We start from the raw sequence: 12,690 nt of genomic DNA, 5'->3' as shown, positions 1-12,690 counted from the left end.
CAGACACTGGTACTTTCACAGTACATAAACATAAAGTACACGAATCCTGATCAGAGCTGTCTATATGTATCGTATACGCTGTGAACGCAGCTGAGGCTCAGGAGGGAGAGCGGTCGGCCACCAGTCAGGAGGTCTGAGAGGTGGTTCGATCCCTGGCCTCCTCAGTCCACATGCTGAAGTGTCCCTGGAAAGACACTGAGCAGCAACAAGTAAAAATATTTACCTCAGAATTACAGTGAAGAGTAGAAGTATGAAGTAGCATGAAATCCAAATACTTATGTGCAGTACAAATACCTCAAATTTGTAGTGAAGTACAGTACTTGAGTAAATGTACTTAATTACTAAAATGCTAAAATAAAACAGTGAACTTTTTTTTTTGTTTAATTACTTAATTGATTAATTAGCATGTTAGCATTGTCATTGAGAGGACGTTAGCATGTTGACAATAGCATTTAGCTCAAAGCATTGTTGGGGCATTTTTTACTTTAATTTGATACCATAAAGTTTGGCAAACAGGAAGTGTGTGGGAGGGGGCGGCGTGCAGCACAGACCCCAGCGGTAAAGACCTGCTGACCCCCAGAAGACCGAAGACAGACGAGTCTCCCAGCAGCCAGCGGACAGCGTGGAAGTGTGACGTGTCTGACTGTCTCCCAAACACTTGAACGCAGCATCACTCAGTCATTAGCGCAGCTGAAGACAAACCTGATGTAATGGAGGAAATCAGAGAGGACGTCTGCTTTGAGGACGCTCTGTCCACCACAGCTCCTGCTCGTCTCATCATTAGCAAATAAACACAAATATAATGATCTCATTAGAACTCGTGCAGCAAGTTTCAGACCATATGGACCAGCAGCAGTCCGTCCCTGCTGTCCTTCAGCTGTTCAGACGTTTGTCTGCTGAGCTCAGCAGAGGACAGGACGAAGAGGAGGAGGATGAAAGTCTAAACGTCTCGTCACAAAGCGAAGAGAGAAATGGACAGACAGGAGGGAGAAAACAGTCCTGTGTCGTTTAAACATTTACTGAATAAACAGAATGAAATGTTTTAGAATAAAAGACAATTAGAAGCATTTCTGTGTCTCACTGTCGTTTACTGTTGAATTACAGAATAAAATGTGCACAAATTAAAAAAATATACATGATAACAGAAAAATAACTACTTATGTTTGGAAATTATAAACCAGTGTTCTTTAAGAATTCTTTTAGTTTGCACTTTTGTATTTAAGAACATCCTTTATACACATTATCAACTGTTTCATTATTTCTTTAAATCTTTGGTTTAACTCTTTTAATTCATTAATATTTATTCATGAACTCTCCCCTTTTTTTGATGACTCTGTTTAATTTTAGTCTTTTAACCAAATCTGTTTTTTTTTTCATCTTTATTTAGTTTTTATTTTCCAAAATGTTCACATTCTTGTTCGACAAAGTAACTATTTTACTGAAATCTGTATTTAAAGTCTGTTTACATTATTCAGTTAAAAACACATGATTTATTCATCGTCTCATAAGCTGATAAATAATATCAATGTTTTATTTAGGGTGTACTCGTGGCGCTCGCGTGCTGTGACCTGTGTTACGGTAATGTAAAAAGCCGCTGCGCCTCTCCTTCCGTCTTTACGGCGCGCCGTCGCCCATGTGTCCGGAAGTGACCCCACTTGTCCGTCTGTTTAGTGACAGAGAAGCTCCAGTGAAGCAGCCGAGTTGTGAAAGTTCGGTCCGGCTGGTGAGACGGGGGCCGGCGGGGTTATCCGGTGAACCCCGGAGCTGAAACATGGGCCTCCTGGCGAGCGCACGGAAGGAATGGTTCATCATCGGGATCGTGCTGGTCATCTTATCGGCCAAACTGCAGCCCAGCGTCGGTGTCAGAGGAGGTGAGTGTGTCGGAGTTTGGGGACTGCTCGGACACTTTTCATCAGGTCTGAAGTGTCTGAAGTTCACTAAAACAATGTCCGCGCGTGGACACAACTGTCCTACAAACACCAGAAGCTCTGTTACTTTGACTGAGCTCGGTCCTTCTGGCACGTCGCTGCCAGGCTCGGAAAGAGTTTCTGCTGTTTCTCTGTACTGTTAGTTTATGGCCTTACTTGATCTAGTAGAGGAAACCTTGAGACCTTTAATTAATCATTCACACTCACTGGAAAAATCGGCATGGGATTGTTTCAACAGCCAGGATTTCACTTTGAATAAACTGCCAACTTTTAGACTTTGATGAACCCCGCGTCGCCCCGCGCGCCAGGACGACGACTGTAGGAATTACAAGCAAATTAATCAAAAATGTTGAATTTCTACTGAAATGCGTCTTACTGTGTGTATATGATGTATGCCGAGATAAACTGTGACACTTATTTACTATGTTAACATACAGATTATCGGGATTATTAATGGTTATGGTTGTCAAAAAGGGCGGTGACTGTAAATTTCAGGGTTTTCTAAACGGAGTTTCGTTTAAGACGTTCAACACGTACAAGATGGAATGACGCGCGTTGGGGCTGGTGGGCTCTCCCTCACAGCGGCTACTCTGTGTGTGTGTGTGTGTGTGTGTGTGTGTGTGTGTGTGTGTGTGTGTGTGTGTGTGTGTGTGTGTGTGTGTGTGTGTGTGTGTGTGTGTGTGTGTGTGAGAGATTACCTGGCGCTGTAATGACACGTTGCATTCAGCAGAAACGTCAACACACACGAACATACCCGTCGGTTGGAAGTCGCTCACCGCAACGCGCTCTCGTGTGCGCGTGCACGACGATAGCGTCTTATTGGCCCACGTCACATCTTTGGATTTACTGATATTTGGCAGACGACATGTCAGGTGTGTCCCAGGAGCCTCACCAGACCTGTGAGGCGGCTGGAGAAAGGCCGTAGAAATCAGCTGAAAGTGACGTTTGTGGAGATAAAGAAGTTTTATGACGGCTGGCAAACATGGTGACCGTCTCTGATGAGTTCACTCAGTGTAACCTGTGAGAGACAGCAGATCCGCTCAGCCACACCTTCACATCTTAACCTGCAGATTAGATAAACGCCCGTGCTGCTACTGTCAGGATGCTGCCTTCAGGTGCTCCTCGTAAACTCGCCCATCAAACCCGCGCGTGTAGAAGTGACACGCTTAGTATTTTACACGTCAGTATTTCAGTGGTGGTGTTGTTTTTATTGGACTTTCGTATAATCACATAGTGACAAAGTTCATTTGTCCTCATAATTGTCCACGTCCGGACACTTCGCTGCACTTTAGCGTGATAAAGATTAAAGATTATTTTCACTTTGCCGCAGCGTTCATGTGTGCTCTGCTGTGTCCCTCTCAGGTCCGCTGAAGCCAGAGGTCACCGTAGCGTACGTCGCCGTCGCCCTCATTTTCTTCAACAGCGGCCTGTCGCTGAGAACAGAGGTAAGAGCGCGTCAGAAACATGGCCGCCGCGTAACAGTGATGGAGGCGGAGCAGTGGGAGTGATGGGAGTCTCATTGTCTCTGCAGGAGCTGACCAGTGCGCTGCTCCACGTCCGGCTTCACCTGTTCGTTCAGTCCTTCACGCTCATCTTCTTCCCGCTGGCCGTCTGGCTGCTGCTCAGAGTCCTTGCGCTGACCACCATCAACCAATGGCTGCTCAGAGGGTAGGATGACTGTGTGTGTGTGTGTGTGTGTGTGTGTGTGTGTGTGTGTGTGTGTGTGTGTGTGTGTGTGAGTGTGAGTGTGAGTGTGTGTGTGTGTGAATGGTGTCCTTTATTCAAGGCCCTGCCTCACTGAAGGACGAGACACAAAGAACCACATTCACTGCTACTACAAGCCACTGTGTGTGTGTGTGTGTGTGTGTGTGTGTGTGTGTGTGTGTGTGTGTGTGTGTGTGTGTGTGTGATACAGGTCCCTTCCCCCTAAACTCGAAACAGTTTTTTAATTGGCTGAAATCAGGTTGTCAATGAACACAGCTGCAGTCTTACTGTGTCTTCTGGTGTGCTGACACTCCGCGCCACGTGGGGGCGCTGTAGAAGTCAAAGATTACCGAAGAGGCGGGGGGAGTCAGCGGGGTGTGTTCACCTTTTTTCTTTCCTGTTAGCCAGCGGGTTTCTCTTCGCTCCTCATGCAGACACTGAGGGTCCGTGGCCGTGCTAGCTGTGCTTCCTCACCTACGCTCTGAGCTAAATGCTAATGTCAATGCTAACATGCTATGACAGTGTTAGCATGCTGGTATTTAGCAGTTAAAGCAGCATTCGGTAACATCACCTGAGCCCGGAAAGCATCTATTAAAGCTGCTTTTAATGCTCCCTCACTTCCTGTTGTTTCAGTGATCAACACATTTAAATGATTATTATTGTTTTTATTATATTTGTTGTTGTTGTTTATTAGCTTAAATGAAAGCACCCATGTGTGAGCCTCAGACCGTGACCTCTGACCTTTTGAAGGAAAGGGCCAGAGGAAAGAAAATGTTCTTTCCTGCAGAAACAGATGATGATGGTTCTTTCTCCTCGCCCCCTCCTCTTCTTCATCCTCCTCCTCTTCATCCTGTGGCTGCGGTTGCCTAGGTTACAAACGGTGAGCTGCATGCCCCCTCCGGTCTCCTCTGCCGTTATTCTCACCAAGGCTGTCGGAGGCAACGAGGTAACACACACACACACACACACACACACACACACACACACACACACACACAAACACACACACACACACACACACACACTCAGGTCATCATCCTCCAGTGTTTGACAAATGGTGTAATATTGAAAAGTAATGAGCAGTGTGTTGTCATACTGACTCTGTGTGTGTGTGTGTGTGTGTGTGTGTGTGTGTGTGTGTGTGTGTGTGTGTGTGTGTGTGTGTGTGTGTGTGCATGTGTGTGTGTGCACACGCCTGTCCAGGCTGCTGCCATCTTCAACTCTGCGTTCGGAAGCTTCCTGGTAAGACAGCGTGAATGTGGAGTTTTGGTGGAGTCGAGTAATGAAACGTCAGTGTGGACGCTCTAATCGTCTTTCTGTCCTGCAGGGGATCGTAGTGACTCCTGTCCTGCTGCTGCTCTTTGTGAGTCCACGTCTCCACGCCAACACACACACAGATGTCACACACTGCAGCGTTACTCTCCAGCTTAAAGCACATTTTGAGGAAACACACAGACTCCACTCTGTGTCTGCAGTTAGCTTAGCTTAGCACAAACACTGGAAACGGGTGGAAACAGTTAGCGCAGCCGTGTGCATTGAAACCTCTTCCTGAACCTGCGTTAAGCGACTCGCTGGCTGTTTGAGGGCAGCACGGCAGAACTCTGACGTGTGCTTCACTCTTCCTCCTCCAGCTCGGCTCCTCATCCTCCGTTCCCTTCAGCTCCATCTTCTCTCAGCTCTTCATGACTGTGGTGGTTCCACTGATCCTGGGTCAGGTAGGAGCGCGTGTGTATGCGTGCGTGTGTGTGTTAAATGTAAGTCTGTGTACTAAATCACTCGTGTGTGTGCATGTGTGTGCATGTGTGTGTGTGTGCGTGCGCGCAGGTGTGTCGTAGCTTCCTCAGGGAGTTTCTGGAGCGGCGGAAACTTCCGTTCGGCACCGTCAGCAGCGCCGTCCTCCTCATGATCATCTACACCACCTTCTGCGACACCTTCAGTAACCCCAACATCGAGCTGGACCCCAGCAGCCTGCTGATGGTCGTCTTCATCAGTCAGTACTCGTTCGGCTGCTTTACGACAGTTTACACTCTGGACTTTAGCTCAGCATTAAAATGTGTCGCTCCTCTTCTTCTCTGCAGTTTTCTTCATCCAGGTGAGCTTCATGGTGCTCACGTTTGCCTTCACTAGCAGGTGAGCCTCCTCCTCCTCCTCCTCCTCCTCCTCCTCCTCCTCCTCCTCCTCCTCCTCATGTGTGCAGCAGTGTGATGTGTCTCATGCTGCGTCAGAGGTCAGAGGTCACAGCACCCACTGACTTCCTGTCTGTCTCTGCAGGTCAGGCTCAGGGTTCAGCCCTGCAGACACCGTCGCCATCGTGTTCTGCTCCACACACAAGTCTCTCACTCTGGGTAGGCACACACACACACACACACACACACAAACACACACACACACACACTCACTCACATGCAAACAGTTTTCATGTGAATCTCATGGACGAGACTCTGGAGTTCAGAAGAAAAGCATCAAAACATGAGAAATATGAAAATGTCATGACACAAAAATATGTATATTTATCTCTGTGTGTTGTGTCCTCTGTCTGTCTGTCTGTGTGTCTCTGTCTCTGTCTGTCTGTGTGTCTCTGTCTCTGTCTGTCTGTGTGTCTCTGTCTGTCTGTCTGTCTGTGTGTCTCTGTCTCTGTCTGTCTGTGTGTCTCTGTCTGTCTGTCTGTCTGTGTGTCTCTGTCTCTGTCTGTCTGTCTGTCTGTCTGTGTCTCTGTCTGTCCATGTCTCTGTGTGTCTCTGTCTCCAGGTATTCCCATGTTAAAGATCGTGTTCGAGGGCTACGAGCATCTGTCTCTGATCTCAGTCCCTCTGTTGATCTACCATCCAGCTCAGATCCTGCTCGGCTCTGTTCTCGTACCAACGATCCGCAGCTGGATGACCAGCCAGCAGAAGGTACGCACACACACATGCACGAACACACACACACACACACACACACACACACACACACACACACACACACTCACACACACACCTGGGCCTGCGGACACGACTCCATCACTCACCTTAACCTCCCTCCTTCTTCCTGAGAGGCGGCTGCGTTCCAATACTAACCTCTTCACCTTTTCTCCTCTCCTGCAGTCTAGTCTGTTGTTGAGATAGGGCCGCATTCCAACACTGCTGCCTCGAGTGAGTAGAGAACTGACTCCGAAACAACTTAATTTAGCGGTTTAATTGAAAAGAAATTCTTCTTCTTGCTCCGTAATTGGACGTGCCGGTCTGATGTGATCGTGTGACGGTGCGTCCAGCAGGCGGCTCTGAGCATCATCTCATCTGATCTGTGAGACTCTTTGGTTTTAACTCCTCACGTTTGTTGAAAACATGCTCAGAGTGCAGCAGCTCCCCCTGCTGGCCGGAAAACGCTCTGCAAGGGTCACCTGCTGGACTCACCTGCCTCACTGATCCAGAACCAGAACTGGTTTGATGGTGGTGGCGTGATGAAACTGATGCCAGACAATTACTGTAAACCCTGAATCATCATCAATCATCTGGACCAAACATCTGGAATCAATTATTTTTGATTATAACGTTTTTTCACGTCATGAGACATCAGAAGATTATTAAGATGCAAAAGCAGCAAAGGATTTGACTTCAGTGTGAATTTACTGTTTTATTCGTTCAATGTCATCATCAGCTAACTGACTGACCGCCGATCAATCGATTTTTAAAAAACTGAGCAAGCGTTTAAGAAATCTATTAATGAAAATTCAAAATAATCAATCGATAGATTAAGAAAACAATCAATGTATCTGTTATAAATTAAAATCATCTGAACTGATCAGTCAGGATCAACTGACAGCAGTGAAATCAATACGATCAACTCCAGTGAATCCGCCTGCAGCTAACAGCTGTTTCACTCATTGATTTCTGATTGATTGATTCATGAAATGTTAGTGGACAATGTCCATCACAAAGAGTCAAGGTGACGTCTTCAGGTGTCTTGTTTTGTCCAACCGAAAGTCCAGCAGAGATATTCTGTTTACTGTCATATATGACAAAAAATTAAAAGCTTCAGATTTGAAACTCTGGAACCAGAAAATGTTCCGAATTTTAGTTTGAAATTTGACTGCAAAGACGAAGCAATTGTTATTGTTATTATTACCACACTGAAGATTTTCACGCTTCGCTTGTCTTTGACAGTAACGGTCATCTCTGAGCTTAGAGACAAAGACCCTGTGATTCGGTGAGGACAGAAGGACGCGTTCAGACTCGCCGGAAAGCTTTTGTCCTCCTGGTGTGTTTTGAGGAATCACGGCTGGTTTGTCTCATTCAGCGGCTGGCGGCGCTGCTGGATTCGCTCTCCCTTTAGAAAAGTCCTGTTTTGCAGTTTGTCCGTCGCCGTTTCCTTCCTCTCTGACCGCCTCGCTCTGCTTCTCTCTGTTCAGGCAGTGAAACTGTCTCCTGTTCAGCCCGTCTGATGAAGATGAAGTCAGTGTTTTCTTCTGCACATGTGTGTTCGTGCTGCGATGGAAACGGTAAAACGTGCCTTGTTACAACCAATCAACAGAGACCTCAGCCGGCGGAGGGGACGAGGCGCTCGGTCGCCTCGATATTCTCTTTCTGCGCCACGAAAAACTGATTTTTCTTACTTCCACCTTATATATTCTTTTGTATTTAAAAGAATTATTAAAAGTTTTATTTTTATATGAAATACCCAAAAATTCCTGCAAAAAGAGGTCAGCTGTTTTATTTTTTAACAAAAGGAGCGTCTGTTTCGGCCAGCAGCACCTCCCAGCAGGACCAGGAAGTGTGGAGTTACTGGGACCATTCCTTTTTATTTTTCTTGCTCTTTTCTACTTTTTTCTACTGTTTTTCTCCTCGCTGTCACTGCCGGAAAGTGTGGACTCCAGTTACGCTGATGTTGAAATCTGTGTTACCTGATTAATTTAGTGTCATAATGACGAACGATTCGGTTTCTGACGCTTTCTAAAGTGACGGTTGTGCTTGTTGATGAAGAGCAGTCCTGTGGGGAGGCTGTCAACGAATGATCTTTCCAGGTGATGAAGGTGTGACATGAACGCTGAGGACGGGAGTTTAATTTAGTAGCCTAAGGTTTCATCATCTGTCCTCTGCACGTTCTTCACCTCCCTCCTCTTCAGTTATTCACACATTCAATTCATTTGTTTTTATGTCCTTGTCTTCATCAAATTCCTGTCAGCAACATTTGCCAGACAACTCAGATTCTGATTAAATATGTTGTTCACAGCTTGGACCAGTAACGAGGCAGAGCTCTGATGTGGGCCTCTGTCGAGCAGATGTTACCCAACACAGTGAAGAGCAGAAATAAAGGTTGAAATTGTTAAAAGTGCACAAAATATTTAGAAGAATGAAGATCTACATATACATCTGATGTCAGTCTGATTGATGTTGACACGTCACGTCACTTTGCTGATGTCCTATAGGTTGTTTGCAGATGATGTCACGTCACTCTTTTGGTGTAAACTGCAGATGGAGGGCAGGAAGTGATTTTCTTTATAGGAAACCAGAAGGAGCTTTTATCGACTACCAAAAGTTGTTGTTCTTAAAGGTGAAAAATGCAAGAAATAAAAAATGTCTCGTTAACTGTCTGCGGCCGGGAGGAGCCCAGTCTGATCACTGTGGGATTAGCTATTGTTTTAAATCTATGGTGAGAGATGTAAAGTAACAGCTACAAGCAACACGGCTAACACTTGTTAAATCAGCGTTAACGGTTTCACATCAGACAGCTGACCATAAATAATGAATCCTGTCTAGTTTCGAGATCCTTGTCTTTCGTGGTGTTTCACTGGACCTTTGCGATGGTTAACCGAGCGAACGTAGCATAGCGTGATTTTCTGTTTGTACCGTTCTCTCGCAATTTCATCTGAAGTAGCACAGGAGGAACTTTCCTCCATCTCGTCCATTTTCACTTCCTGCCCTCCATCTGAATTTAAAGTCATGTGGCTGCAAACAACCAATTCATCACCATCATCATGTTTGTGTTAGCATGCTGACATTTGCCCATTAGCACTAAACACAACACTGAGAGATTTTGCAGGATCAGTAAAAGTTTTGACCCACTGGTGGCGCTATGGGCACCATGAATGTCATGTACATCCATCCAGTAGTTGTTTAGAGAGGATTTCAGTCTGGACCAAAGTGGACCAACAGTTCATGTAGCTGCGAGCAGGGTCGTGGCAACTAAACCCGACTCGAACAGTTTGGACTCTGTGTGAAACAAATGAAACAGGATGTGATCATTAGCTGATCATTATTGACATCTACTCAAAACAGCACAAAGTCAATATATTCACTGTTTTTTCCTCATCAGCTTCAGTGATTACTGTAAATATCTGCTTATTGTGAATCTGATGCAGCAACATGTTTCACAGACTGAAAGATGTGGAACGTTCCAGAAACACCTGTTTGGATCGTTCCACAGGTAAACAGGCTGATTGGTAACAGGTGAGAGCATCATGACTGGATAAAGGAGATTACTGCGTGGACTCAGGAACACTTGAGTTCTGTTTTTGTTTACGTTTTACACACAGTCCTAGAACCAGATCGCCCTATTCAGAGGGCTGACAGTGAATGCATCACCATCACAACCAATAAGAGCTCCAACACTTGACATCCATCAGAGACTGGTTCTCTGTCCATTCACACCAGGATCTCAGTATTTTTAGCTCATCTGTGACGTCTGTGGACCAAACTGACACGTGTCTGCAGCGTGAGGGCGTGACTTTGCTCAGGGCGTCCTTTCTCTAAACGACTCGCTGGTCTCGCTGTCTCTCCTTCCTGCTGGTGTTTTGTGTCAGTCCAGTTTCCAGGACCTTCTTCTTTGAGGGCTTCTATGTGACATGTTCCTTGTGAGGATCATGTGCACCTTTCTGCTGCATTTCCTGCCCCACATCTCTGGGGAAAATGTCCATATTGTGCTGCTCTGTGGTGCACAGTTCACGGTCAGTGCCAACGTTGTAGCATGGATTGTGAGGCGGTGGTGTTCGATTGTGTAGCACATCCAGCTTTTATAATACGACATTAGTGATCCTTTTTTTTCAATCTGTGACCATAAATCTGCAATAACTTTTTTTGGCCACTTGGGGGCAGTGGAGACAAGTTGTGAACACAACACTTACATTTTCATACGGTGAATTTGTTAGCACGTCCAGCAGTTATGAAGCAACATTGTCATTAAGTATTAGTTGTGTTTGTGTCCACCGCATGAATGTAAGTTCAGTACTCGCTCTCTTTAAGCTGTTTTCGGTCTCTAGGACTTAGCCGACAGTTCGTCGCTTGGTTCTGAACAGCTGCCTGTTGCGGCTGAAAGCGACGCTATGAGAGCGAACCAGAACAGCAAAGTTGTGGTCGGACGGTTAAACGATGACCTGAAACTCACGATAAAGCTCCGTAAAGCTGAGGAAAGCTGCTGGGAACATTTAATTGAAATTCAGGGATTTTGCAGAATCCTCTAATATCGTAGTAAAAAAGGGAGTCACGTTTTTACTTCAGGCACACCACACCGAGCCAAAGATGTAGTTAAAAAGTCTCTATTAGTTAGCCTCTAATATCATCGGTCTGCTCGCAATGTCATTTTTTCTGAATGTACACCATCTGTGGCGGCGCTGCTGGAGGAGGCCCTGACAGCTCAGGCTTGCTGTATCTTCAGTTACCTTCTTGATGCACACGAGAAGCAAACAATGAGCGCATCCTTCACAGAAACCTCTCTATCAGACGTCGCTTTGACGGAAAATGTTACCGATTTGATCTTCAGCTCCTTGTTTTCAGCCAGATTTAAGCATCTGTAACAAGCTGTTGTCTGTTTACGGTGTGATTGATTTGCCAGAAGTATATTTTTGGAGGAGGGTATGTGTGGGGCTGTTCTGTTTCTTATAAATAAATGTATAAGGAATTAAACCAACTTTAAAAAACATGAGTTTTTCTGCATCGCACTGACTTCACTTGCCACACGAATACTCACCAAAAGCAAAGTTTATCAGGACTCTGCTTCCTTGTGTTCCTCTGCGCTGCTAAAAGGACCACATGTTTGTTGGCTTTGTCGTTACACAAACATAAACTCCTGCACAGTTTGCACACTAAAACCAGACTTTGATCTGCACCTCTCGAGACTGCAGTGCCTTGAATTTGTTCTTACTTATATGCAATCAGTGCTCATCTATCACACAATGTTACACCTCAGGGCCAGTTTAGATACAGAAAATATGCAGTGAATCTTTGTATTCGTGGTCTACTCAAACTGAAGAAAAACACTCGGGCAATTATTGGCAGTTCGTTAATTTCGCAGCTCCAACTTTTTTGGACAGATGGCTCTCCTCTCACATCGTTTGGATGAAGTGACGATAAAGACTGTGAAAACCCTGCCAACAGACCTTAGAGGCCTTGTGCCACTTCTAACACACAAGCAGACCCACGTGGTTTGGAATGACTAGACAAGCAGCACTGCCATCCATGAAGCCTCATGCTACAAGAGCTAAATAAAGAAACACACAATGTATACCACTGAAAATATGCTGTATAATTAAGTGCACCCACATGACATAACATGACAATTTACAAACAGATGAAGTAGTATTGATCAATATTAGTGATTAGCAGTTTGAGATTGACCTCTTTGGTGATAAGTACATGTATATCACTGGGATAAAATCCTAATTACAATGTGCATTTGTAGGAATTGGTTATTTATAGCTGTCAGTTAAATCAACATGCAGATCCTTTATAAATACAGTATCTAACCATACAATCACACAGCTGGACTTTCAGCCTCTGTCACTATCATCACATGTTTATAGTTTCTATTTTTCTGATGCATGCTAGAAACAAACGGTGTCGCCTGTCATCCCAGGCTTGTCTGTAAATTTCATAAATCAGGAGGCAGATTGCAGCTTTAGCTCTCCGAACGTGTTAGAGGCAGAAATCTCTGGAGGAGGATTTTTTAGCCAAACACATTTTCTTGATCACAAGTGAACAAGATCAAAGCTCCTGCTGATGATTGCCAATGAATACTACAGTCTACAGTACAAAAGTGGGTGAAACCAACTACAAGATAATAATTTTGATTTAGGGCGCTGATGTCC

The 12,690-nt window shown here is 45.2% G+C and overlaps 1 protein-coding gene across 1 annotated transcript; it reads left to right on the top strand.

Moving 5' to 3' along the window:
* Nucleotides 1-522: 522 nt before the first annotated feature.
* On the top strand, nt 523-12,050 carry slc10a7 (solute carrier family 10 member 7). Its single transcript, XM_070992877.1, has 12 exons — nt 523-1,871; nt 3,291-3,373; nt 3,460-3,596; nt 4,503-4,578; nt 4,836-4,874; nt 4,960-4,995; nt 5,264-5,347; nt 5,457-5,622; nt 5,711-5,762; nt 5,904-5,977; nt 6,381-6,526; nt 8,020-12,050. The coding sequence occupies exons 1-12, from the start codon at nt 1,772-1,774 to the stop codon at nt 8,050-8,052; spliced, it is 1,026 nt and encodes a 341-aa protein (XP_070848978.1). The 5' UTR covers nt 523-1,771; the 3' UTR covers nt 8,053-12,050.
* The last annotated feature ends 640 nt before the right edge of the window (nt 12,051-12,690 follow it).

Source organism: Chaetodon trifascialis, chromosome 23, assembly GCF_039877785.1.
Source record: "Chaetodon trifascialis isolate fChaTrf1 chromosome 23, fChaTrf1.hap1, whole genome shotgun sequence".
NCBI lineage: Eukaryota > Metazoa > Chordata > Actinopteri > Chaetodontiformes > Chaetodontidae > Chaetodon > Chaetodon trifascialis.
The sequence above is the reverse complement of the archived record's forward strand: the minus strand, read 5'-3'. Positions and strand labels throughout refer to the sequence as shown.

Coding starts and splice junctions, on each gene's coding strand:
- slc10a7 (XM_070992877.1), top strand. CDS start 1,772: ATGGGCCTCCTGGCGAGCGCACGGAAGGAATGGTTCATCATCGGGATC. Junction 4,996..5,263: donor CTGTCCTGCTGCTGCTCTTT/GTGAGTCCACGT, acceptor TTCCTCCTCCAG/CTCGGCTCCTCATCCTCCGT. Junction 5,348..5,456: donor TTCCACTGATCCTGGGTCAG/GTAGGAGCGCGT, acceptor GCGTGCGCGCAG/GTGTGTCGTAGCTTCCTCAG.